Source organism: Clarias gariepinus, chromosome 8 (assembly GCF_024256425.1).
Source record: "Clarias gariepinus isolate MV-2021 ecotype Netherlands chromosome 8, CGAR_prim_01v2, whole genome shotgun sequence".
Classification (NCBI taxonomy): domain Eukaryota; kingdom Metazoa; phylum Chordata; class Actinopteri; order Siluriformes; family Clariidae; genus Clarias; species Clarias gariepinus.
Genome location: NC_071107.1, coordinates 16037801 through 16064871, shown reverse-complemented (window position 1 = coordinate 16064871; position 27071 = coordinate 16037801). Strand labels below are relative to the sequence as shown.

Below are 27071 nucleotides of genomic sequence, written 5' to 3'. Positions count from 1 at the left end.
AGAATATAAACTGTATGTTCAAATGGCAAAAGTTTTCTGTATGAACAGGAGCTTAATTTTATTAATGAGCAACATGTGACACAGTGCAGACTAGTGGTGGGATTTAGCACTGCAGGTAAGGTGTCTTAGGCAGGTGTCATTTATTATTATTATAATTATTATTATTATTGGTAGCCAGATCCTCAGGGAGATGCACGAGTACAATGAGTGCACACTCTCATGCACGACTGATTGAGGAACTGTGTCAAACACGTGCGTGCCTCATTTATATGGTCTATTTATCTGCCTAATTCAGAGCAAATCCAATGTTTGGAAAAGGAGCTAGGCTAAAGTTATCATGCTATTGATCCACAGATGCCTTGTCAAGTACAGGATGCATGTCATGGTAAGAAAACTGCACGAGCCGAAGTTTTGTAACATCAGCAGAGACCTGCGATAAATTATTAATACTATTGATCTGGTATTTAACAATTGAAATACTCAGTATATGAGGAGTGAGTGAGTGAGTGTTTGTGAAGGCAGTCAGGGGGCGAGCGTCTCCAGGTGCTGATATACTGGCTCATTAGGGCAAATGGACAGTAATCTCTTTTGTGGCAGTCTTTCATCCTTATCCGGGATTTATAACATGCTGAGTTATGGAGCCAGCTCTGCCCGTTGCTGCCCCCATACGTCAAGCTGTCAGAGGTGGCGAGTGCGCCCTGAGTTCGGCCTCTTCTTCCGCTCCACACATCTCCCGTCACTCCATTTATCTCACCTGTTTGGCCGCAGTTGACAACACCAATAGCGGATCTCAACTCCGCCTGGCTCCTTCTCAACAAGCAATGGAAATGAAATGATATTAAAGAGTTGCAGAAGCCAGCTGATATATGACTAACTTCCAGGCATTGCTCCATCACTCACTGCAGTCAGAGACGACAAAAACAGCAAGTCAGAGTACAGGGAATAGAACATAACTACTCATGTAAGGGAGAAGATTAGTTTGATAAACTATCAGTAATTTTCTTTCCCTTAATAATTCCTCTCCGTGTATGTAAATGACTGGCTCTATTAAAAATACAGTACTGTGCAAAGGTCTTAGGCGATGTATTGTCTTTATATAACAAAATTATTTTTTTCATGTCGGCTTCAACTATTCAATATTTCCAAACTCAACATAAAAAATATGAATAAATATAAAAATTTGCATGCCTGTAAAAAAAAAAAAATGTATGCAGAATATTACATAACAGACCAGTTTTCAGAAGAGAAAATAACCTAACGAGGCTTCTGGGTTTTGCATGAAAATAGAAAGAAGCACGTGTGGCAGAGTTACCAGGACAACTCTGGCGTCTCCAGCACGCTCAGTAAAACATTCGAACTGTTTTAATTATAAACCTGCATAAATCTGTATTTAACACTACTGATCATTTTCAAGCTAAATATTTATACGTGTTTCTTTTAGGTAGAACATATTTTACCATTTTTGTATATGGCATTTTTTTGTATGTGCCCAAGACATTGAAGTGTAACTTTAGATTTTACTGAGCATGCTGGAAAATACAGTATGAGTTCTCCTGGTAACTTTGTCACACTTGCTTCCTTCTATTTTCATGCAAAACCCAGCCTACATTCCTTTTTTTGTTTCCATCTGAAAATTAGTTTGTCATGTAATATGTTGCTATTTTTTACAGGCATGCAAATATTCTTCTGCAATGTTATTTATTTATTTATATTTAAGCTATGTTTAAAAAATAATTAATAATTTTGTGCATAATAATGAAACAAATATTTGCATGTACAGTATGTCACTAATCTAAAGAAAAAGACAGTGGCTTTGATCCTGCTCTTACATAATCTTAAATAGGAACTCGTGTCCGGGGCCGTTGCTATTTATACACCGCTCTTAGATCGACATCCTGATGAACACAGAAGAGCAATGACGGAGGCGGCGTGTTCTGGAAGCCCAAGAACACAGTGACAATGCTGGAAAAGAGCAGCCATTAGAGTCCTTAACCTGAGAGAGGCCCATGTCACTGTCTTGAATGAGCACAGTCAGAGAGCAGCACAAAAGAGAAAGTTTTGATCTTGCTTATCTCTTGGGCTCAAGAACGAGCAGTGAATTGTTCACTCAGGGGCTGCAAAGAGGACTCAATGGATTAAGCAGAAAGCATGAACCTTATTTATTCTTGATTCGACTGGCTGGAAAATCTGCCATATTTTTCCATATTCTGTATAAAACTGGATATTGTGTTATCATTGCCCCTTATCACATTCTGTCGTTAAGCTATCTGCATTATCAGAAAGGGGATATTCAGGCCTGTGAGGGTTTTGAGACACATGCCTGGTGTTAATATCCGGTCTTTGTGTCTGAGTCTGTGTGTGAGTGTATGTCTCATATCAGTAAATGTGTCATGCCATACATGTACAGTGTATATGTATGTACAGTATGCCATTATACTAAAGTCTTCTTCAGGCCAACTAGAATGGGTTACTATAGTGGAGTTTGCTTTTATTCTCTCGTATATTCTGTCTCTATACAGTATCTCCTTTAACACTAACTGTCTGTAATTATCAAAAAAAAGTGTGTCACAAGAGACAGAATCAGATGTGGTTTTATGTGTTTTTGCAAATAGCGGGTCAATCTCCTCTGAATCCACTTACAGGGCATGGAAGCATCAGAACTGCACAATGGAGCAATGGAGGAAAGTGGCCTGGTCTGATGAATTACGTTTTTTATTTTTTATTTTTTTCATATTTTTCTACATCATGTGTACAGCCAGGGGAAGAATTAAAGCTATGGAAAGAATTCAAGCTGTGTAATGCTCTGGGTAATGTTCTGCTGGGAAACACATGATTTTTACCTTTTTTTTAAACGTAACACCCACCTAAACACTTTTGAAACCCATGTAAAGCTCTCCGTCGCAATAGTATGCCATAATAGAAGTGACCTCTTTAATGCACCATTCAATAAATTGTACATGAATAGTCTGAGGAACATGACAAATCGTCCAAGGTACTGGTTGTGTTTCCAAATTATACAGATCCCAATCTGTGGGATGTGCTGGACAAACAAGTCCAATCCATAAAGGCCCCAGCTCACAATTTATAGAACTTATGTCTTCCGCTAACGTCTTGGTACAGGATACCACAGCACACCAGAGGGCTTATGGAATCTATGCCTTGATGAGTAAGTGCTGTTTTGGCAGCACATACAGGCACAAGTGGTGCCCTACGAAATATTAGTCAGTTGGGTTTAAAGTTATGGCTGATCACAGGAAATGACATTGTATTGGCTCGGAGTTGTAATAATTTCTTTAGAAGAATTGAAGGAAGTTACATCAACAATTTCAAATCCCCAAAGTCCACATATGGATTTTCATAAGAAGCTTTTAAAATAATTAATCTGATAATTTGCCCATCTCGCCAACTTAATGAGCGTTTCATACAGTACATATCCTAAAGGGTTGGATCTGACCCTTTTTTTGCCCCCAGCGTGTTCACTGTCTCTAAGTTATTGTGGGTCACCAGCATTTATACTGTACATTTACTGCAATTTATTGCTTTGATTATGAAATTGTACCTAATTTATGATCTAGCTATAGACAGCATTAAAGCCTCAGTGAATCATGGCTGCATTCTGATTTCTTTTGCTCTATGTGTAGAAATTGTACAGCAAATTCTCTCATAAGCCTTAGAGTCCTTAAACTTTGTGTGGAATATGTCATACATGCAATAACTTACATTCAAAGTAATGGCCTCATATATAGGAGGAGCGTTCAAGTCTGACTGTGCAAAATAATAATAATAAGATTCAGTTATTTGTGACATATACCCCAGGGCAGAGTGAAGTGATTTTTCTCACATATAACCCAGTTGGAAAGCTAGGTTGAGCCAGGATACAGCGCCCCTGGAGCAGATAGGATCAAGAGGCTTACTCACAGGCTCAACAGTGGCAACTTGGCCGTGCTGGGGCTTGAACTCGCAACCTTCACCCAACGTTTTACTGTTGCTTGGATACCAGCAATGTATACAATTTCCTCAGTACACTGGAGACATTATCGACTTTACTTCTGAAACACTGGCCCTGCATGAACTCCTCTAACGGCTTGAACATGTGGAACTCTCTTGGTGTGCGGTGAGGACTGTATGAGGGATGTATGTAGTAATAACCCAAGCAGGTGTTTCAATCACTCAATGTTCATGGGAATGGCTGCAGTGTGCTCCGACTCATCCCATCTCATCTGGGATCATCCTTAATGCATTCCCAACTTTCTTTTGAACGTTTGCACCATTCGGATGTTTTAGCTGTGGCTTAGTAAATCTCAATCGGTTTAAAGCCTTGATTCACAAGAATTTTCACCCCTCATTAATGGATGGAGATTAATCATTATTTTCTTTGAATTACTACTACGTCACATATACATATACTGTACACACACAAACACGCAGTAGACTGTGTCCTAGATTTTGCACCTAGAAATGGCTAATGGTGCTGTGCTGTCTTTTCTCCCCTGAGATGGCTTGAAAGCATATAACAAATTGCCTTTAGAGCTTAGTTAAAGACCTTTGAAGTAATATCCCCACTAGTGTGCCAGATTACAATGAGAGGGTTTTTTTGGCCTTGTGACAGCCCTGGATTGGTTACTTGAATAAGCAAATGTACTGTAAGGTCATATATTGACTTTAAAATTATTATGTAAAGGTGATCTTAATGTAAACTGTAAATATTTTAAGACATTATACAGTATGCTTTACATTCCCAATCACTCACTGCAGGATGGTGGCACTGGCTGGAGGTTACTAGTCTAATCCGTGCAGGAAGCGCCTGGGTTTGTATCTGACAGCTGGAGATTCTGTTGCTGATTTACTTTTAGATTAGTTTGGAGCCACTCCAAGCCTATTCAATCAGGGCATAATACTTTTCTGCAGTCCGTGGCAATGACCTGTCTGTCCTGTCCTGATCTTTCTGTTCGCTAACACACCATGTCAACTTCACTGTTGACATGGTGTGTTAGCGAACAGAAAGATCAGGACAGTCTCTTCTCCTACAGTACAGGACGTCTCTTTACCTACAGGACGCTGTGCGTCAGAATGAGACGATGTTATTTCATATTTATTCCTGTAGGTTTTTCTTTTAAATATGTGAAATGTGCTCAGGTTTTAAACAATGATCTTGTATACAGTATGTGACGTGAAATTCTCTCTTCTAAGACCTAGAAAGGAAAAACTAGGACAGGAGTTTATGGTAGCAGGTGGCATATGTGAGCACTTTGTTATCCTGCTATAACCAAAAGTGTGTTTGCTTGGCACGGGCATCCGTACCAGAAGGCTGTGTGTGTTTGTGTGGTGTGTTGTATATGTGTAGGTGTGTTCATGTAAGAATGGTTCTTGGGCATTGTGTTTGTGGGGGACAGAGAATGTCTTTACCCACCGTAGCTATATAGTGAGCTGGGGAATTGTTTGCGGCTCCTTACGGTGTTGGCTGGGTGGCTGCCTGGATAAATATAGACATGTTTATGCCTCCTCCCCATCTCTCTAACACTTTAATCAAAAGCAATCTGGAGGAGGAGAAGAGTGGAAAAAAAGGAGGCAAAATATGGGATGTGCCAAGGTCTTTTTGTGTCACCTCCTCCTGAAGGAATCAGCAGGGACTGAATGTGGATATGGGGGAGGGAGAACTGCTAATTCCTAGGAAAACAAGACCTAGCTTGCCGTGTCTCTCATCGGGTCTCCCCGCAGAAAGTACAGGCAATATCACATAATATAACGCCCACCCCAATGGGCTGTTGCTCTTTATTTCAGAAGGAAGTCAGTAAAACTTTATTGGTTTTATTAGGATTATTTCTGCAAATATATTTATTACATGCGCAGTTTTAGCTCATTTGGTACTGATTACACATTTTACAACTGTTTTAATGAAGCAGTGCTATATGCATATCCATATTTTACCGCACATATGGCCAGAGGTGGGTCAAGTAGGCGAAAAATTTACTCTGGTAAGAGTAGCTGTACTTCAAAATATTACTTAAAATATAACTCAGTAGAAGTAAAAAAGTATTTTCTAAAAAGACTACTCAAGTACTGAGTAACTGATTTAACCGTAAGTTGTTATGTTAAAATCTTAATTTTTATCATAACAATGATTATATACACTACCGTTCAAAAGTTTTAGAACACTTGCAAATTTCTTTGTTTTTGTTAATTTTCTACATTCTACAACAATTCTGGGGATTTCAAAACTATAAAATAAGACATATGGAATTAGGTAATTACATAACAATAAGAATATAAGATAAAATGGTTATGATTATAACATAACTATATATATAAACATTATTATGATGAAAATTATGATTTTAACGTAACAACTGTTACGACTGAAACAGTTACTCAGGACTTAAGTAATCTTTTCAGCGAATAGTTTTTTTTACTATTACTTGAGTATTATTTTGAAGTACATGTATATACAGTATATGTGTGTGTGTGTCTGTTTTTGCAGATGAAAAAGACACCGCAGTATGAAGCTGTTCTTGTGCAAGCGAAACATGCCTTGTATATGATGCCAGGGATGCGTCATATTTTTTTTGGGGATGCAGAAAAATGTGCAACACGTGTGTTTGCGATTAATTCTGTACAGAAATATACTTATATATTTATAGACTGGTAAAGTAACATTATATGTACAATTGAAGTGAATCATATAATCATTCTATACTCACCGCAAGATTGTACACTTACCGCCAGGTCGCACTAGTAGCAGCATGGGTTTATGGTGAAGCGTTTGTAGGACGGATTCACAGGTAGGATAAATTTATAGAACATCGGCTGGAGACTCCCCCCCCCCCCACCCACCCACTATGCCGTCTTACCTGATTGGTCAAACGGAGTCATGTGATTATTGTTGCTGCATCTGATTGGTCAAGCAGTCACGCGGTAGATCCAGTATGGTGCAGTAAAACTACTCATAGAAGTAAATTTTTATCAAAAAGTTCCTCAAGTAAATGTAACTCGTTACTACCCACCTCTGCATATGGCTCATGTGATAAACCACCTTGTGTCATTAGAGATGACCTTTCATAATGACAATGATCATGACAAAGACTGTTACTCTATTTTTTTCCCCATACATTCTCATCTTACATTTCATCTTATGTGCAAATCGATTACTACCTTCGTTTGGGTAGATTATGTGAAGATGATTCATTTGGTTCACATTTCCATTTTCTTTGTGCACATCTGTCCTGAATCACGTTTTTTCTTTCTAGCAATGCGAGGTCTGAACTTTTTAATGGTGCTGCTCTACAGTATGTCTAGACAATGTTTTCTAGGTGAAACACTTATTATTATTTGTATTTTTTAGTTCAGCATTTTTATAGTTCTCCGCTCTTTGCAGGTGATGTGGGTGTGTAACAAGTGCCGTAAGCAGCAGGACATCCTGACCAATTCAGGGGAATGGTTTGCGGAACAGAGGCCAAGGGCAAAGCCACCAGGCCTGCAGACGGCGTTGAGTGAGCCGGCCAGGTGTGCGGATCCTGCAGGAGAAAAGAAAGTGCGCTCGAGGTCTCAGATTCCTCTTGGCTCCTCTGCCTCCACTGCCCAAGACAACCAGCTGTCCACAACCGCAAACAAAGGCTCTGCTACCGGACAGGCCGACATGCCTTCATCCCGATCCCGCAGTGAACCGCCACGAGAAAGGTTATAGTGGTGTAGAATGAACAAAAATCTATCTGATAACTTTCTATCGACGGGACCTTTAAAAACCATTTAATAGCCACTTGGTACATTTAATGCTTTTGAAAGATTTGACATTTGATCTCGTTTTGTGCTCTTTTCCCATCACACTGCATGAAGATTGAAAATAGAATAGGAAATATTTAATTTAGCTTAATGTAATAAATGAACGTTTGATGGAACAGTAGGCTACTCTTTTTTTTTGCTGGGAATTATGAGAAATAAGATTCCATCAGTTTCCTCAGGGTGCTGTTTACTTATTATGGTTGTTGCCTTGTCCAACATGCATTTGAATCACATTGTGCATAGATCTGAATAATATGTATAATTCATGACTTGTAATCCTTTTATGTGCTCTTTGTGAGGCACAATGTCTTCCTCTTCTATTCTCAGTCTCTCTGATCCTCTGTGTTTGTTCCTTTACCAGGAAAAAGCAATCGACAACCTCAGACCAGAACGCCAAGCCTGGACCAAGAGCAGAGAGACGCCGGGGATTGCCCAAACTCCAGTCGCAGCCTTCACAGGAGTGGGAGGCTGGGGACGCTCGTCGAGAGACTCGCCGTCTGGTTAAGGCCCGATCACAGGACCGGAGCTCTTCTGAAATAGAGGGAAGTGTGGGTGAGCTGAGAAGGACAGAGGGTGAGCAGAGGCCACCTCGAGAGGACGTGCGAAACGAGGCCAACCCTCCACGGCATCCTGTCAAAGCCCAGCCGATGGAGCAGGAGAAACGTGTGCATCCGAAAGCACCACGTGTCAGACAGGCAGAGGCAGGCGTGCCTGAGAGGCAAGCTGATGAGGCGGTCACTGAGAATAGAACAGGCAGGAGGTGGGCAGAGGAGCGTCAGTCATCTCTAGAGAGCAAGCAGCAAGGGGTTATGGGGGAGAGGACCGTGGGGGGCACTATAGGATCTGCAGTGCAAGCTCCTAAACCTAACCACGCCCCTCAGCCGCCTGCCCCAGGATTCCGCGTGGGTCCTGCTGCTCCCACCGGAACCCCTGAACTCAGGGAGCCTCCTGAAAGGGACAGGAAGCTTCAGCCGAGCCACCTGGAGCCAGGCTCGGCTGGTGTGGCGCGTAAGGCCAAGCGGGAAAAAGCTGAGAGCATGCTGCGTAATGACTCCCTCAGCTCCGACCAATCAGAATGCCTGCGGCCTCCCCCACCCCGCCCCTACAAGTCAAAGCGTGGAGGGAACAAGCGGCAAATGTCACTCAGTAGCTCCGAGGAGGAAGGCGGCTCAACGCCTGAGTACACTAGCTGTGAGGATGGAGAGATCGAGAGCGTCAGTGAGAGAGGTGAGCTGCGCCGAAAAGCTCCATTTTTGTTATTGTGGAATATATGATCAATAATTATTCGTCTAAAAAAAGAGTATTACCTGTCCCACGATTTTACATTTTTTATGGAAATAGATGTAATGTTTCAAATTTATAAAAAAAAATGTGTGAACTATCTAAAACATGACAAACAAACAAGAAAATGTTCTGGAAACAAGTCTGGCCATGACCAAACTGTGGTTATGACAGCACTGTCCGTAATAAGCAAAGAATAACTAAACCATCTGGATGAATCAGACAGGTTTTACAGTACATGAAGGACGCACACACAGGATTACAGAATATTCATATCAGAGTAAAGGGAAACTTATTTGTGACGTATGTTTATAATAACTATTGATAATAATAACCGAACATACTGTAGTATACTGGATAAAAAAATTAAAATGATTAAAAAAAAAGTTGTCATCAGGTATAAAACATTTGCAAATCCATTGTGCGATGTGGATCGTGCAACTTTATTAGAGTGAGAACTTTGAAAACTTGTTCAGGAGTTCTGGTGTGCACTAGACAGCTAGACCCCGACTGAACAGTTTTAGGTAGGAGTTGATGAATAAATAGTAGGGAGGAGACGAGGAGGTGGTGGGTGGGAAAACTCTCACGAGGAACAAAAGGCAGAAAAGGGAATTTAAAGATAGGAAAATGCAAGTTGTCCCAAACTTCAGTCATCTATTTTTGTGCCAGCTCACACACTAAAATAACTTGTTTTTTTTCTTATTATAAAACAAACGTCTTTGACTTTTTTTCTGATGATGAAATTGCATGACTTTAATAAGCATACCTGTATACTGTTTACTGATTGCCATTTCGCTCTCAGCCAAGCTTGCATACAGTATATCGTTTTGCTTATTCAATGTACAGTCAATAATTTATTTGGCAGATGACTTAAACTAATAAGGGCTGTAGGGCAGGGAAGGGTGTGCTCATGGTAGCCTGCTGCTTGTCAGACAAAGTGGTTGCACACAGACATAAAAGGTCAGCGTATTAACACAAGCCAGAGATGAAATGTAAACTGCGAACACAGGGAGAATGAGACAGAATGAACGGTACATCAACTCATTGTTATCGTTGTAGCGGGACTTAATCAAACTCAGGGATTTCATTTACACAGTAAGTAAGAATCCATGGCTCCATACAGAGAATGTGAACTGTTTTAATCTGATGATTAATGTGTCTTGATATGAATTTGTCTCTTTTTATAAGAACATGTTGTTGGTGAACGCTTTTATTTGAGACTTAATTCACTATGAGAGTTTGCTATTCATATAATGTGTCTGAGTAGTTTGGGTTAATTTATAGTGCTATAAAAAGTTATGTTTTTTATTATTACTAAAATGTAAAATGCAGATGTTTATGATTTTTAGTAAAGGTCGCAATTTAGAACTTGAGTTTGATAACTTGGTATGCAAGTGTACTAGATGAAAGAGACAAGAGAAAAGGAAATCAACATAATGTATGTCTTATGTAAATGTTTCAATAACAGTACGAGTAGAAGAGATTCATACTGTAGATACATGTAAGCATTTTTTTAGAATCAAATCAATCTCTTTCTATAACAACGCAGTTAGTAATTGAGACACTCAGGCACAAGCTGTAAATCTTCATCTGATGCTGCCTCCTGGCAGATGTGCAGATGAGAGGGCATCTGGGTCATGAGGATCTCACACGGAACAGCTGTGAACACTGACCTATATGACAATCTGGATTTTTCTCATTTGGTATTAATGAAAGATTTACTGCATAAATGCACTAGTAATATATTAGTGGCTGTTTCTTCGAGAGTGTGAACTATAGACATAGCGATATATTCTCCATCAAAATTGTCTTAGATTAATGATGTCAGTATGGACGTTGTTGATTTTTCTGGTGTCTGGGTTGTTTGTGAGTTTCGAAATCCGCTGTAAGTGTATGTGTGTGTGAGAGTTGTTGTTTTGTTTTTTTAAAGGGGGTTCTTTATTTTAGAGGAACTTTTATAGGACAACACTTTTTGTAACATATCTGGGTTAGAAAAAGAGGAGTCTTTTTAAGGAAGGATGCATTCTGTATAGAATCCTACTTCTTGACATACTTGTAAGCAGACTTTATCATTTTTCCATAGCTTGTTTTCTTCCTTTCAGGTCAGATGCGTCAACTGAACTTGGCTTTTAATTCAAAGAGTTATGCAGCCTTGCTGGGAGGACTTAGGGATGAAAGCAGTGAGTGGTTAGACAAACATTTCAAAACAAACCCATGTCCTCTTCAGTACGGGTTCCTTTTTTAGTCCGGTGTGAGGCCCGAGTTAGCAACAAATCCTTGATGGGTCTTACCAGAGCTTAAGAAAATATGAATGGCGTTCGGACAAATGTGTACGCTGCCAAACTTCTATTAAGAGCTGTTTAGTTTGTCATAGAGCATGAATGCACATGATGAATGTCTCTGAGAAACTACTGTATTGTGCCAGTTTTGATAGTTATCCCTGGTCAAAATGAAAAACAAGGCTGACTTGTTTTGTCTGGCATAATACTTCAACCGTGGTATATAACTTTTTATATCAGCACTGCTCCCACAGCCATGTTTTCATCTCAAAGTTGGTACTCCAGATGCCTTGTGCGCTCAGCATTCAGCATAAAAACACACACACACACACACACACACATACGGTACCCCACTATAAAACATGCCGGGAGTAAATATGCGGCCAACGTCATGGAAAGACCAGAGACCTTCGTTGTATGTCTGTGTAAGCATCATTGCATGCATTGTTTCCACTGTCAAGACACTAAGCGCAGCTCTTCTTCACTGTTCAAACACGAGTTGACCAACACGGAAGCTCCACTGAATCCACGAAGTCGGCATCGTCCTGCAGAGTGAACAGAGTGGGGCGTGTTTTAGGGTGACAGCTTGGCGGAGAGTACCACTCCAGAGTCCTAATCTACAATAAACAGAGTGCCGTGAGTGTAAACAGCAGGGTTGGAGAGTGTGTATCCTGGCTAGCATAAAGCCGCGGTTCACCAGTCAAGGGAAAGCTGTGTGTTTATGTTGCTCTCGGTGCTCCAATTGACTTTGCTTCCTGTATTTGTCACTGTGTTTCAGGGGACTGGGAGTGCTATCCTCTGGATCCAACTGTGTGTCATGTAAGTACGGTCATGTGGACAGGCTGATCGATTTAATCAGGACAAAACGTAAGGTTGTACAGTACGGGCGTGTTGCAATAGAATGTAGTTGCATACGAGAGCATGCTTGTGTTATTCCGTCCCTGTGATGCAATACCTGCCTTGTGAAGGCTTCGCTAACCTGTAGACCAAATGATGTAGCTTTTTGTCTTTCTGTTTCTTTTCCCACTGAGAATAAACCTTCAGATTTATTATTAAAAGTCGGATTTATTGTTTTTGCCCAAAAGCGAGAAGGTGTTGGATGTTTAGACACCATTGCCCCGTCATGATTTAACCTCCACTCTTGATCTGTGATGCTGTCTTTTCTGTTTCTTCTATCCATCTAGAATCAGGGATTTTCTTACAAACTGTACAGTACATAATTTTGACAGTTTATCCAGTAGATAAATAAAAAAAAAAATGATGATTTCTGTTCAGCCAAATGTGATGACAGCTTGTGTGAACAGACTTGGTGAGAAATGTATGGGATAAATGGCACATCATTTAAAAGAGTGCAGTTAAATCAGTTGATTGTATTTAAGAAAAAAAAATAATCTGCAGTTGGTTTTGGCAAGGAAGGATTTGATGAGTGAACATCCTGCCTGAATAATTACAGTAACTATGGTTCATTCCCATTATCTACAAAGTTCCTTTTAAGCATTGAGGAGGAACATGTCGCAGTCTTTATTGTGTAGTATTCATAAACAAAATCATTTTGCTGTGTGTGTACTGTATACAGTACGTGCATGTGGATAGGTTTGGGGGTGATTAGCACGCAGCTGTAAGTTTACGTATGGGATTTATTCGTTCCGAGTGCAGTAAAGCCGTGTCCGTGAGAGAGCTCCCCTCTGAGATGCGATTAAATCACTGCCTTGTTCTTCTCAGCATCCGGTTACGTGGCAGCCCTCCAAGGAAGGTGATCATTTAATCGGCCGAATTACCCTGAGCAAACGCGCAGCCATGCCCAAAGAGGCTGGAGCACTGCTGGGGCTAAAGGTTAGGAGACACACACAGCTCCAACGGCAATTACAATTATTAATCCACACATGAAACACAAAATCACAAACAGTGAACTTATCAGGCACTGTGATTAAAGGTTAAAGATGAACGATGATTTAAAAAAAAGAGAGAGAGATGAATGAATAAATGAGTATGTTGTGAAATGTTGCTGTCATCTATTGTGACACTGTTTACATCTACACTAGTATAATACACACTTTAAGCATCCACTTTATTACAAATGCCTGTATACATCACGCAGACCACGAGAACCCTTGAAGCACATGGGATACATCAGCAAAATTCCCGATACCTGTCCTGATCTGGTCTTTTTGCTGATGTAGCTCACCTGCCGTAAGGTTTGATGTGTTGTGGATTATAAAATGAGGTTATTTGGGTTACCTTAGACTTCATATCAGCTTGAAGGATTGTCCGTGATGTACAGTACAGGTGTTTCTAATAAAGGGATGGTACTGTACGCGTACACTCTTTACATTATATACCATTGTATACGTCATAATCCCATGGAATGTAATTAAAGTCGAGTAAGTGATATTTTGAATTGTGCTGTGTTGTGGTGTGCTGTGGTGCGAGTAGGTGGTAGGGGGGAAGATCACAGAAACAGGGAGACTCGGGGCCTTCATCACCAAAGTTAAAAAAGGAAGTCTGGCGGATGTGGTGGGCCATTTACGGGCAGGTGAGGTCACCTCGGCATCTCTAAGTGTGTGTGTGTGTGTGTGTGTGTGTGTGTGTGTGTGAATAATGTGTCATACTCTAGATCTCACTAAAATGAACATGGTAGATAAAGAGTTAAATCATCTCCAGTGTAATTGCGCTTAAATAAGCACCCGAGAGACACTTCTGCAGTAGCATTATCAAAGACTTTGTGTGAGATTGTGATCATGTGATACTCTGGGGGAAAAAAAGAGAGGCTTAAAAAAGAAAGAGAGTGAGAGAAAGGTCAGACTTGATCCTACATTCCATAAATTGGTTATTATAACAGCTGAAAGCATCAATGTTTTATATAAAATATTTAGACACACTTTATATTTTTGTTACATATACAGTACAGTACAACTTTACTCTAATATGGATTACAGTATATATATTTTTTTAATACCAGACCATAGTAAAAAGCATAAGCAGGTTCTTTTATTAACATATTCAGCCACTCAAGACAAGGATTTTCTTGTCTGTGTTTAAAGTCATTTGTCATGTTAAATGTTTAAAAAAATCTTTTGCTCTAAGATGAGGTCATTCTAGAGACCTTGCCAATAGTGCATTAATCCACAAGCACATTTTTCAAGATTTTATTGGCCGATATTTGCTAATGGTTATTGGCTGCTGGCTAATGAGCTGAAATCCTCTCTGACTATTACAGCAGAGAAAAGAAATCACTATGACTTATTATTTAACTAGCCATTATTATCGCTTATTACAGTATGTTTGAGTCATGTGGAGTCACGGATCATGGGTGAGGGGGATTTGTTCAAACAAATAGTCATTTCGTTAATTATTAGTAACTTTCAGGATTGTCCACATTTAGGATTATTGTATAAATGCTTGTAGAAAGAAAGACTAAAAGTCACAGATTAGTTTTAATTTAACCATGTACTGTTTTATTGTCATTAGGAGATGAGGTGCTACAGTGGAATGGTAAATCATTGCCTGGGTTAACCACGAAGGAGGTTTATAATATTATCTTGGATTCGCAAGCGCAGCCCCAAGTTGAATTAGTCGTTTCAAGGCCCATTGGGTAAGTCGTCCATTATCGTCTTAGTATTATTAATGAAACTTCCGTTTTTGAAACGAGAGTTATTCCAGTAATAAATGACCTGGGGATTTGTTGTAGTCTATTCATGAGGACGTCTGCTCTGCAGACAAGTGTTTGCTCGGTCTAGCTTCCTTCTACATTAAGAAGTTCTGGACAAATTTATGTTTCTATTCTATTTAGTTTCTATCATTATTCTATGATATTATACAGTGCACCATCCTTCTAAATATTTCAAAGAATGAGTGATTTCTTTCCAAATAATAGCACACGGTGTATAAATCTTACCACTTAAGTAAAAGAAACTCTTTAGGATGGTTTAGTTTCATCGTAGCTCTTAATGACTGGATTTGTAAATGAGTCTAACATCTGATTCACCAATATTGCTTGTAAATGGGTGTTTTTTTTCTTTACTTTTCTGTCTTTCCAGTGATATACCCAGAATACCAGAAACATCACACCCCCCATTAGAATCCAGTAAGTACAGTTTTAAACTTCATGACCTGAAACATTTGCTCTTTCTTTGCATTCATGTCACCATGATGTCAGTTATAATTTTAGTGCCGTCTTGGGTGTCTCTGAATTTCTATAGCAGGCTCAAGTTCCTTCGAATCTCAAAAGATGGAGCGACCGTCTATATCCGTCATGTCCCCTTCCAGTCCTAGTGGTCTGAGAGACGCTCCTCAGCTGCTCCCTGGACAGCTCTCGGTGAGTACAATACACCACTGGCATTATCATACCTTAACGTACTGTATGGTTAGCCCTATATACCTAACCATGCTTTCATCACTTGCAGGTGAAAATGTGGTATGATAAAGTTGGCCATCAGTTGATCGTGAATGTGCTGCAGGCCAAAGACCTGCCCCCCAGAGTGGATGGACGCCCCAGGAACCCTTACGTCAAAATGTACTTCCTTCCTGATAGAAGGTGCTCGGATTTATATACATTATGTATATTCATATACCTTCTGCTCAATCATAAAGTCAAGGCATTTCAAGGTCTGATTACATAAACTAATAAATATTGATTTTAATTTAACATATAATAATAATAATCATAATAATAATAATAATAGCAAAAATTGATTTCGCACAGTTGATCAATGATTATATGTTTATAGTAAAAAACAAGTAATGTTATTTCCTGAAGCACCATGCTTCCTCATCTACCTAATGTGCTAAAGGTGAGGCATCATGTCAGAAAAAAATAAACATTTGATCAAAAGGAGATTTTTCATCATTTTTTAAATTTGATAGAATAAGACCACAGTGACATCCAGTGAGTTTTTCCAGGCCACCTTAGATATATCATCTGAACTTATTTATAACCAGGCTATAAATAACCCTATCTAACCCTGGCTATTTTTGTGATCACATTGTAAAAGTAGAAATATTTTCAGCATTTTCATAATCATAGACACTTACTGTATAATCTGATGCAGAATGTGCTTTTGTAAATGTTAGTGTATATATAGTCTTATAATATAGTGTATAAATATAGTGTTTAGACTGAGTGAGTGTGATATTTAATGTGGTGTACAATCAACTGATTGATTCATATTTACTGTAGTAGCTGTAACTGACTTGTTATTTGTTGGGAATAGCCTTGTACAGAAACGAATGATATTAAAGTGATATAAATAGTGTACATCTGTAACTGTAAGGCTTTGCTTAAAGCCTGAAAATAACTGTTTCGTTGGTATTTTTGGTCCAATGCAGATCCGAAGTGTTTTAAAATAAACCTGTGTTGTTCCAGTATGTGCATTACAGTAGAGATGGGCTTAATACTGGGCAAAAAAGGCCTGATACTGGTTCCATAACTGGTTTTAAACCCTAACTTCACTTTTATGCTATAATCTATGATATTGCTAAATGCATTTTTGTTTTGTTGCCCTGATTCATCAGTGATAAAAGCAAACGAAGAACAAAGACTGTCAAAAAAAGTTTGGAGCCCAAGTGGAACCAGACGTTTGTGTACTCGCATGTGCACCGGCGAGACTTCAGAGAGCACATGCTCGAGATCACAGTGTGGGACCAACCAAAAGTTCAGGAAGAGGAAAGCAGTTTCTTAGGAGAGGCAAGTAACACAAATGTATCCATATCCCTTCTCTTATTGTGACTTTTCTGTATCAAATTCCTTTTGTTTGTTTTTTCTTGCTCTAACCCCAATTCAGATTCTGATTGAGCTGGAAACTGCCCTGCTGGACGACAAGCCTCACTGGTACAAGCTGCAGACTCATGATGTGTCCTCCATTCCACTGCCCCACCCATCACCATATCTGCCCCGAAGACACAACCACAATGACACGCCCACTAAGAAGCTGCAGCGTGAGTGGAGGACGATAAATCTAACACTGTACTATTAGTATATGGGAATGCATGCTAGTATAAAGTGAGGTTCACTGGATGTGAATAGTATTTGTATAGACTGTTGGTTATACATTCAAGCAGCTTTATCAGTTTAAATAAGAACTACTTGTTTAAATGTGAACTAAATGTATCGTTTGTATCCTATTCAACCTGAATTTGCATTCTGAGTTGAAATGTTTTAGGAAAAAAAAATAGAAAGAATTTTGTTGCATAATTATGTATGTGCTTGTATAATGTGGCTTGGAATTAATCAATCACATTCAAACCCGTATTCAAAAGTATGCATCATACTCCCGTCATCAAGTGATTCTGATTAATGCGGGCAGAAAGCATGTCATTATCCAAACTTGTGTAAATTTGCGGCATTATTTTTTTTTATTTGGTTTCGTCTATGACAACATTCACACTTTAACTTTTACACCTCGCTAGAAGATTGATAAATAGGTCCTATTGCGGAGAAAACATTAATACAGGAAGTGGATTTGCAGAAATGAGAGAAACCAATTTATCATGTTTCAAAGAAGTAAATGTGCATTTCTCTTCAAGGGAGACTGTCAACACTCATCTTTCTGCAGTGGTGAGATCTCCCCGAGTGAGCTTTTCAAGTATAAATATTGAAAATACCTGTTTTAAGCTCCTTTTTATGAAATGTCTTCGAGGTGGAATCTTGTGGTTGGGCTGTTACTCATGGCATTCTGCTAAAGCAGAAAGTGATGATGGAAAGTGTTGACTCTGTGCTTTACTATATTTCCTTCCCAAACAGAGATAGTTCTCTTAGTCTGTGACCTAGTGAACCAATATCAGGATGTACTGTATTTAATGATAGAGACTTCAAAGCACTTCTGTAAGTCGCTCAGGAGAAGAACGCCTGCCAAATGCCATAAATGTGAAATGTAAATGTAATGATACAGAAAGCTTCTGCCAGAAATCTGAAGTACTCTCCAAAGATTGTATTTGTATTAACTTAATTTTGCTAATGCATGCTGGGGGTTTTAGTGTCCAAACTTTGACAGAGGTGAATAGAAAAGCCTGTAAATTCTGCCAAAAGCCATAGGCTGAAATACAGTACTGCATTAAAGAATATCACATTGTCTGATAAATAACATATTTAGAACGTAGTTCTTTCTGCCAAAATACAAACTGCATTAGTCTTACCTTCCCCAAACTATTCGGCCAGATGATCGTATATTCATCAACGATATGGGTGACTAAACTTCTTTCTAGGGTATATAGACGATAGAATTGAGAATCTGTTTACACTAATGAGCCATAACATTATGGCTAACATTATGGCTTCTATTAGATCGGACTACACGGGACAGCCTCCAGCCTGTCGCCAGGTCACCGGTTTTCCTCCTCTGGATTATTTTTGGTAGGCCCTGACCACTGCACACCAGGGCCCGTATTCACAAAGCTTCTTAGAGTTCTCTCAGGGAGCTTCTATCTTAGCTTAAAAAGTTCTAGCTGGGAGTCCTAGCCTAAAAGTGATTAAGGAAACTTCTCAGAGTAACTCTGTGTAAGGAAAGTGCCAAAACCTTTATCTTAGTGAGGAGGTTTGGTTGCTAGGGATGATGCAGCAATTCAAGGAAATTGTATTATCATGACTACAGGTTACTTTATGCAAAGGTTCTGTTGGAGGCGAAATATCCTACAAAAATAATTAAAACAGCCAAATGATTGCATTTGATTTCAGGACCATCCATTTAAGTTGCACTTTTGGATGGTACAGTATGTAGCCAAAAATCCAAGAAAGATGGAGTAAAAGAATAAGAAAACCTTTACTTTAACGTTCAGTGTTTGAAGAATATTTCTACTTTCTGCCATTTTGTCCTCTGCTATAGAAACTCTTAGGCCTCTTAAAAGTCCGCATTTCTACTCTTAACAATTTTTACCTTAGTTGCTGTTTTTTGGGCTAATATGTTTCGTGAATCATTTTTATCTTTACTAAAATTTAGTCCTAAATTTAAGGTGAAATTCTAAGAAAATGTCATAATTCTAAGAATTTCATCACTAGAAGCAACTTTTAGGCTTAAGAAGCTTTGTAAATACGGGCCCGGGAACTTCCCACAAGTGGGTGGACTATATTAAGCAGCAAGTGAACCCTTTTCCTGAAGTGGACGTGTTGACGCAAATAAAAAATAGGCGAGGGCCAAATCGTAGGCTGATCTAATGGAAGCGCTAGTGTAGATCAAATTGATGAAAAGGTTAATGCTGGTTGTGATCGAAATGTGTCAGAACACACAGTGCATCACTGTTATGGTGGGAAAATAAGGGAACTACTCAATATTAGGCAGGTGGTCATAATGTTATGATCGATCAGTGTATACAGTATGAATCTCTTTGATGTCACTGGTGCGAGTGGAAACTGTGCTTGTGTGTACAGACTGCAAAAGGATGTTCATCTACTGTAATTTTTCTCAGTCTCACTTATCACATGCGCATGAGTTCATGTACAAAAGTCTCAGTTTTATCCATTTGTCTTGTGTATATATCAATTTGTCTGTCTCTGTGGTGTCTGTCTGTATATGTGTTTTTGTGTGTATGTCTGCACAGGCTCTCAGCGCATCACAGAATCAGATTATGATGATGGTATTGGCGTAGTAGCTGCAGGTGGGTGGGGGGGCATGGCGCCAGTAACCTCTACACTAATACTGTGATTTGTGCAATAGAATACAGAACGAGAGAAGCAAGGAGTCAGCAGCGGGCTTTCTGCTTCTACCGAAAGCGTCTGCTGTTTTTTCTGGAGACAATGCGACATTATATGCCAGGCCATATCATAAGATTAGCATGCAATACCTCATCCCATACACTTCATGACTCTTTTTTAAAATACCAACCACAATCCCATGTTATATACCGTTAGAGCCCCTTTTGTGGGTCTCCATGGGTAGTTTTGTCTCCAGCGCTTTTCTCTGTAGCCAAATAGAGTAAACTTGAACCACAATGCACAGTGTATTCATGACAAAGCTAGAGAGAAAGATTAAAGCAAAAAAAAAAAAAAAAAAAAGAGTGAATAAGAAGCCAAAGAGATTGATCCTCTCTTCAGGGTATTATTTGCTCTCTCTTCACTGTGCATGGTGGCGTAGTATTATCTATCCATGATACCTTGCTTTTATTCTCTTTTATTCTCCAGCACATCTGTTATGACCATGAGCTTTACAAAACCACAAAGCAGGCATTAAGTTGAGTGCATTAAATTGTTTCAAGTTTGTGGCCTTGAGCGAAAGTCCTAAAAGTAGTGATTAGGAAGACAGTCTGGATGTAAAGTCAGATTTTATAGTCTCGTTTCTTTCTCCAAGAATATTGATTTGTTTAATTGCTCCTAGCTCAGCAGTGAGTCTGTGCAGTTAGTTTATGTACAGTACCAGTCCAAAGTTTGGACACACCTTCTAATTCGGTGGTTTTTTGTTTAGTGATTTATTTTCTGCGCTTCAGAACAATAGTGGAGATTTCGAAACTATGAAATAAGACCGAATTAGTTAATTAAGTAACAGTCAGTGGTTATTTTAAGACACAAAGGTTGGCTGTTCTGAACTGGTTCCTGTAAGAACATTATTGTCAAGTGCATTTGCAAAACCCATCAAGCACCATGATGAAGACCAAAGCTTACCTTTGGTTCATTTAGAGTGAACTCCAGAGTGAAACCACTACCCCCCCCTTAAAAAAAAAAACCCTTCCCAATAGTGGAACCTGGTAAAGAGTCTAAGGATCTATCGAGTGACGGAAATCTCAAATCACTTTTGTAAGTCACTGTGGATGACAGTAATTGTAGGTGAGTTACCAGCCTTAAAAATCACCAATTAACTGCACCTCAGAGTAGAGCTGTTACTGTATGAAGGCTTTACTATAAACTGTTCAAAGGAGATCATTACATATTTTGGATGCCCTCAGTATTGCTTTAGACTATAGAAAGAAATAACAACCGGGAAAGATCTGTAAAGTTGAATGTGTGTCCAAACTTTTGACTTTTGGTAGTGTAATATACTGTATGTGTGAGCAAACTTGTGTACGTGTAAAACCAAATATAACATCTATTGCAATTCATTAATATTGGAATATTGATGCTGGAAAACTTGAAAAAAGAATGAAGCAGGTATCTACCAGACTGTAGTATTGCATGAATATTTACTATTTGATTTGAAATTTATTTATAATTTTTCATATTTAGTTATTTCACTTTTGTATGTGTTTTTGCGCGTTACAGCTGCAGAAGGCCGACCCAGGGAAAAGGAGAGAGAACGAGGGAGAGAGAGGGAGAGAGAAAGAGAGAGGGAGAGAGAGCGGACTACACTGGAGGTTCCTGAGCAGCAGAGGTCGACACATCATCGCTCTCGCTCAGTATCGCCTCACAGGGAATCCGAGAGCAGGGCGAGATCGCGACCCGCAAATGTCCCCATGCAGAGGTAGGACAGAGTATTTAATGTTCACTTGAGTGAAGAAATGATTCAATTTCATGCATGTTGCATTTACATTTGATCTTTACTGAAAGTGTAAAGGCTTGTGGTTAAAATCAGGTAAAAATAGCTTCAAAAGTTTGTGGACACCCGACCAAGACATCCTCATACAGTGCGCTTGTTTAACATCTCATTCCAGATTGACTGTTTTATTTGCATCCACTCTCTGAGGATTCAGACACAGGAGCTTTAGTGCAGCACCGATGCACTAAATAGGCACACACACACGTTTTGTGTGCACAACAGGTTTTTTCAACAGTTTGTTATGATAGTCAGGTGTCCACATACTTTTGGCCAACTGATTTATTTCTTTTTAGCTTAAAAGCCATGAAGGTTACAAACATTCTTCTATAGTCTTCTTACCTTTACAGCTGCTTAAGATATGGATCAGGTTTTATCCCGGATAGCCTTCCAGCTTCTCCCAGATTATTTGGGATTGGGACCAGCACTAGGAGTGCCCTGGCTTGACACTATTACATGCAGTTACTTAGTTATTGGAAAAAAAAATCAGTTTCTGTGACTTGGAATTTTAGACTTGGATTTTTTTTGTGTGTGTTTTGAGTTTATGACAGTTTAACTATTTGAACTACTGTACGTCACAGCTCGAAACTTTCCATCTCATTCTGCTGATTTTGCAGCAACCCCACCTTTTTTTATCTCCAATCTCCCTCCCTTTCTCTTCTCATATTTTTTGTCTTGTGAGTGATGATGACGGAGCCAGAGCAATGGGCGTGTTCCCAAGTCAATTAAATGAGTGCCTTTTTAAAAGGCATAAACAGTTTGCTTGACAGCGATGTCATGTCTTGTGATGTGTTGCAAGCTAGACTAGAGCTAAAGAGCTTGGTGCATTTTGTCAAGAACTGCTTACTTTTATAAAAAAAAGCTAATGTGACTGAAGTGACAGATGACCAATCACAGACCTTGAGTTGTTCACATCTTTATTGGCTTTTAAAGATAGGATTCTGAAAACCATTTTTTTTCAATCCTTATATCTTTATTCTGAAAAGCTGTTTGTGTTAAAATGTCTTGTCGGAGTTGGAATCTAGCATACAGAAGTGCAAATAATCTCACAAGATTTCACCCTTCAGGTTATGGAAGTTGTGGCCAGAAAAGTGTACAAAAGATCTTTTAAAAAGCCAGTTTGTATATGAGTAATAATAGTGTATGGGTAGTGACAGTTCAGTTCTTCTTGGCGTTTGGAAGGTACATGCGCCAATCATCCGTATTCTAATCCTACCCTTATAATAAAAAAACTGTTTTAACATTTGTAAGCAAGTAACTTGTCTTTGTTTGTTCATCTGCAGGAGTTTGGATGAGGGACAGCATAGCCGCCGGTCTCGTTCACCAACCCGCTACCATGAGCACGGTCGTGTACAGGAGAGAGAATATGTGGATGACAGGTAAAGACATGCCGCCTATATGAGTTGTTTCTTTACTGCAGTATTTCCCAGTCTTGGTCATGGAATACCTCTGCTCAGTACTAGGCAATTCTTGATCCAATTAACCAACCGATTAACCGGCACATGCTGTATCAACAGGGGTGTGTAATGGAAAGGGGAATGCTAAGAGTGCGGAGGAGGAGATGCCTTGAGCTGAGAACCAATGTACTGTATTATGCACAAATGATTTGTGGATGTGCTATCAGGATGTTTGATGTCTTTCAGATACAGACAAATATATTGAGGAAAAAACGGCAGGAGGCCCTTTTTTATTTACAGTTTGACATTATGAAAGCTTGCCTTGGTCAAAGACCTGTGCTTAAATTGACTTTGAATGTATTCATCCAATATTGCCCAGAATCTCTTTTTCACTAAAGGCCATCACTTTCATGCTTAGGAATTCCAGGATGTGGTATGTTAAAATAGCGCTCCATGAAATGCGTGCCCTTATCATGTTCCTATTACTGTGGTTCAACAGATAATTATAGTGTGCACCAGGTCCTATTATACCCATGCGCTCTCTTTGTGTGCGCATGTTTATTGCCTTGTTTGTTTGTTTACCCCCTCATGTGTCACCCATTTCCATGGTAATTGCAGTGAGGTCATCTTGATACACAGATCAATGCGGGGTAGGAGCGCAGAATGCCTGCACATCACAAGGTAAAAAAAAAAAAAAAAAAAGACACAAATGCTGCACCAGAAATGGATCATTCTTAGGAGTTAGGATAAATATTATTTATCATTTTTTATTTTTGTTGCTTTAGTTCATGTGTATAATCAGTCAGCTGTGGCTCAGTAACATGTTCCTTCCATCGTAAAAAAGCGTATGACCTGTAGTGTTTGTAGTTCGCCTGGTGATTGAAGTGTGTTTGATTTGAATGTATGTACTGTACGGCACAGATGCTGTCATTTTCTTTCCGTATACTGTGTATCTTCCTCAAGTGTTTACATTCAACCTCTTTCGCTCTTCACTCAGTATTATACAATGCAGTAGCTCATTGACAAGAGCCATTACCAGTGGAACTTTCCAGTCCTTAATGGCACACTGCCCAAAGACAAAGGCAACAATCTTAATAACTGTTTAGTTAACTTCCCTAAATAACCATCATTTAAGTCTTATTATGAAATTTTTATTTTTTATGACCGTATGACTGGATTGATTACATTAACTCTACCATGACTGACTAACAGGAGCCGGCTCTTAAGCTATGCATGCGTTTTTATTTGCATAATTTTTTCCATCTGATTTCTCATTGTCTTAAGTTATCTTACAGTGTCTACCATTTGCATGCTTTGTCCTTTGTCAACGATTAGGTAAATCCTCTAAGTATAGCAGGAGTACAGTAAGTACAGGGCTCAGGATCTCTAATGAAATAATCAGTAGGCAAGCAATAGATCTTCCCTTTAGCATGGTCAAGATGGAAGCTGAAGCAGTCCAATTTTGTAAAATATTGGAGGTATACAGTACTTTGCATTAGCATTCACCCCTGGGAGGACTTTCTGGGTTTTGAACCTGAAATTTAAATGGATTTGGACTACACTTATCATATACAGTACTAATCAGTACACCTTTGCAATCATGGCTTGCATGTGACAGCAGTGCAACAAAGACAATTATGCAGAAACAGGATCAGAGTAGGGAAAATGTGACTTAGTGGCTGTCTCATGGTTATCAGCGCCAGATGGGCTGCGTTCAGGAACTGCAGATCTCTTGAATCTTTCACACACAGTCTCTATAGTGTGCACAGACTGGTGCAAGTACTGACTGACAGAAAGGCTTTGGTCATTCAAATGAGCACACTTTATAACCATGGGATGCTAAATATCATCTCAGATTGGACATAGCCTTTGAATCTAGAGTTTAACTGGACAACTGAAGACCACATCAGGTTCACATTCGAGGCTAGTGTGTTGAAGGGGTTACCAAAATTGGTAAGATATGACGTTGCTTTTTTAAAAATGTATTTTGTTTTTGGGTGCCTGTACCCACTGCAGCCCCAAATTCTTGTTCTTGACCAAAAGATGTTGAGCCTTCCCACAGCAAATTTTCTTCCAAGTTCAGTTAAAGCAAAAACTTCACATATACCTAGGATAAATACAAACTCATTTATTTCACCCAAAAATTATACATTTTTATCATACTTTTTCTATTTTAAGTTACTTATGTGATCTATGTTATTTAGAAAGAATACAATAGATTTATCTACATCAAGTAAATCAGTGTTTACATCCATTTTCTTGTATGTGATGGCATTTCCTTATAATTTCTTAGACCTGAAATAAACTATCTGGGTAACCATTAGGTTTTTCACAATGCTTTGACGTATCTCAGTCAGGTCTGTGCGCTTCCTTGCTTCAGGTGTACCTTTTCAGTTCATGTCAGGGTTTCTGCTAATCACACCTGTTTGTTCACCTTGTTGACTTTATCCTATTTTGCTACAACTTTGGACGTGTGCTTAGTATAATTGTCCTGCTGGAATATCCAGTTGCAGCCAACTGTAATTTCTGACTAATGTCTTGAGGTTATGCTTCAGTAGTACTTCTAAATAATATTCCTTCCTCATATTGCCATTTATTTTCTAAAGTGCACCAGCAAAATCCCTCCACAAAATTATGAATCACCCTCATGATTCATACTGGGATGGTGTTCTTTGGATTAATAGCCAAACCCCTTTTCCTCATTGTTATCACTGATCATTATGACCAAACAGTTAATATTTTTTCCATTAGCCTCATTCTTGCTTAGTCTGACTTGTTTATATTGATTCTAGAATAGGGGCTTCTTTTTTCACACTAAAGGGCATGCTGATGTAGAACTCTGAACTACACTACCTGATGTTTACATGCCCTCCCCCAGTTTTTTTATTGAGGTCTTGAGATCCGAACACATTGGGCAAAATTTCATTTATTCTAATGGTTTTTATATTTCAATATAATTAAGTGTGTAGATACTTTCAGCTTTTTGAAAGATGCTCCCAAGGAAGAACCAGTCTTGGATTTTTCCATAGTAGTGAGGGGGAAAAGGGCACTGTCTATAGGCTTATTTACAGCTCCTTGTGCTCCCAGGTAAACTCTAATTATACATCTAGGCCAATTGCTATCTTTTAAGTCATGAAACACATTTTTAGAATCTTTCAGAAAGTTATAAATTTGGTGTATGGATACTTTTGTCCCATTGATATTGTGATATACTAAATTAACTGGAATGATTCTGTCCTTAGTTGATTGCTGTAAAATGACCACTGATGGTGACCAAAGCAAATACCCTAATTTGGCCTTTCAAAAGAAATACATGAAATGGTGTGAGAAATATTCCTAGATGAATATAAAGCATTACAGTTTACGCTTTTTTTTAATATTTTTCACCCATTGTTGAATCCAGTGGGGCAAATAGGTATTTAGTCAGACACCAATTGTCCAAGTTCTCCCACTTAAAAAGATGAGAGAGGCCTGTAATTTTCATCATAGGTATACCTCAACCATGAGAGACAAAATAAAATAAAAAATAAATTTAGAAAATCACATTGTAGGATATTTGGGGAATTTATTTGCAAATTATGGTACAAAATACTGTAAGTATTTGGTCACCTACAAACTAGCAAGATTTCTAGCTCTCACAGGCCTGTAACTTCTACTTTAAGAGGCTCGTCTGTCCTCCATTCCTTACCTGTATTAATGTCATTTGTTATCAGTATAAAAGACACCTGTCCACAACCTCAAACAGTCACACTCCAAACTCCACTATGGCCAAGACCAAAGAGCTGTCAAAGGAGACCAGAAACAAATTGTAGACCTGCACCAGGCTGGAAAGACTGAATCTGCAATAGGTAAGCAGCTTGATGTGAAGAAATCAACTGTGGAAGCAA

At 39.0% G+C, this 27071-nt stretch overlaps 1 protein-coding gene across 12 annotated transcripts in view; it reads left to right on the top strand.

Annotated features, from left to right (window-relative positions):
- The window catches only part of LOC128529338 (regulating synaptic membrane exocytosis protein 1-like), a 78703-nt gene that overhangs the window by 35585 nt on the left and 16047 nt on the right, over positions 1 to 27071 (top strand). For 6 of the 12 annotated variants that reach the window (XM_053502780.1, XM_053502784.1, XM_053502783.1 and 3 more), the window contains 15 exons: positions 7373 to 7674; positions 8138 to 9003; positions 12115 to 12155; positions 13059 to 13169; positions 13770 to 13869; positions 14805 to 14928; positions 15374 to 15420; positions 15536 to 15651; positions 15740 to 15870; positions 16848 to 17019; positions 17117 to 17270; positions 19866 to 19922; positions 21517 to 21715; positions 23071 to 23166; positions 23803 to 23865. In XM_053502780.1, the coding sequence (XP_053358755.1) occupies positions 7373 to 7674; positions 8138 to 9003; positions 12115 to 12155; positions 13059 to 13169; positions 13770 to 13869; positions 14805 to 14928; positions 15374 to 15420; positions 15536 to 15651; positions 15740 to 15870; positions 16848 to 17019; positions 17117 to 17270; positions 19866 to 19922; positions 21517 to 21715; positions 23071 to 23166; positions 23803 to 23865 (2579 nt within the window). Of the gene's footprint in view, positions 1 to 7372; positions 7675 to 8137; positions 9004 to 10073; positions 10153 to 12114; positions 12156 to 13058; positions 13170 to 13769; positions 13870 to 14804; positions 14929 to 15373; positions 15421 to 15535; positions 15652 to 15739; positions 15871 to 16847; positions 17020 to 17116; positions 17271 to 19865; positions 19923 to 21516; positions 21716 to 23070; positions 23167 to 23802; positions 23866 to 27071 lie in introns of those variants that run through there. The other 6 variants (XM_053502787.1, XM_053502786.1, XM_053502785.1 and 3 more) reach the window with 3 other exon arrangements.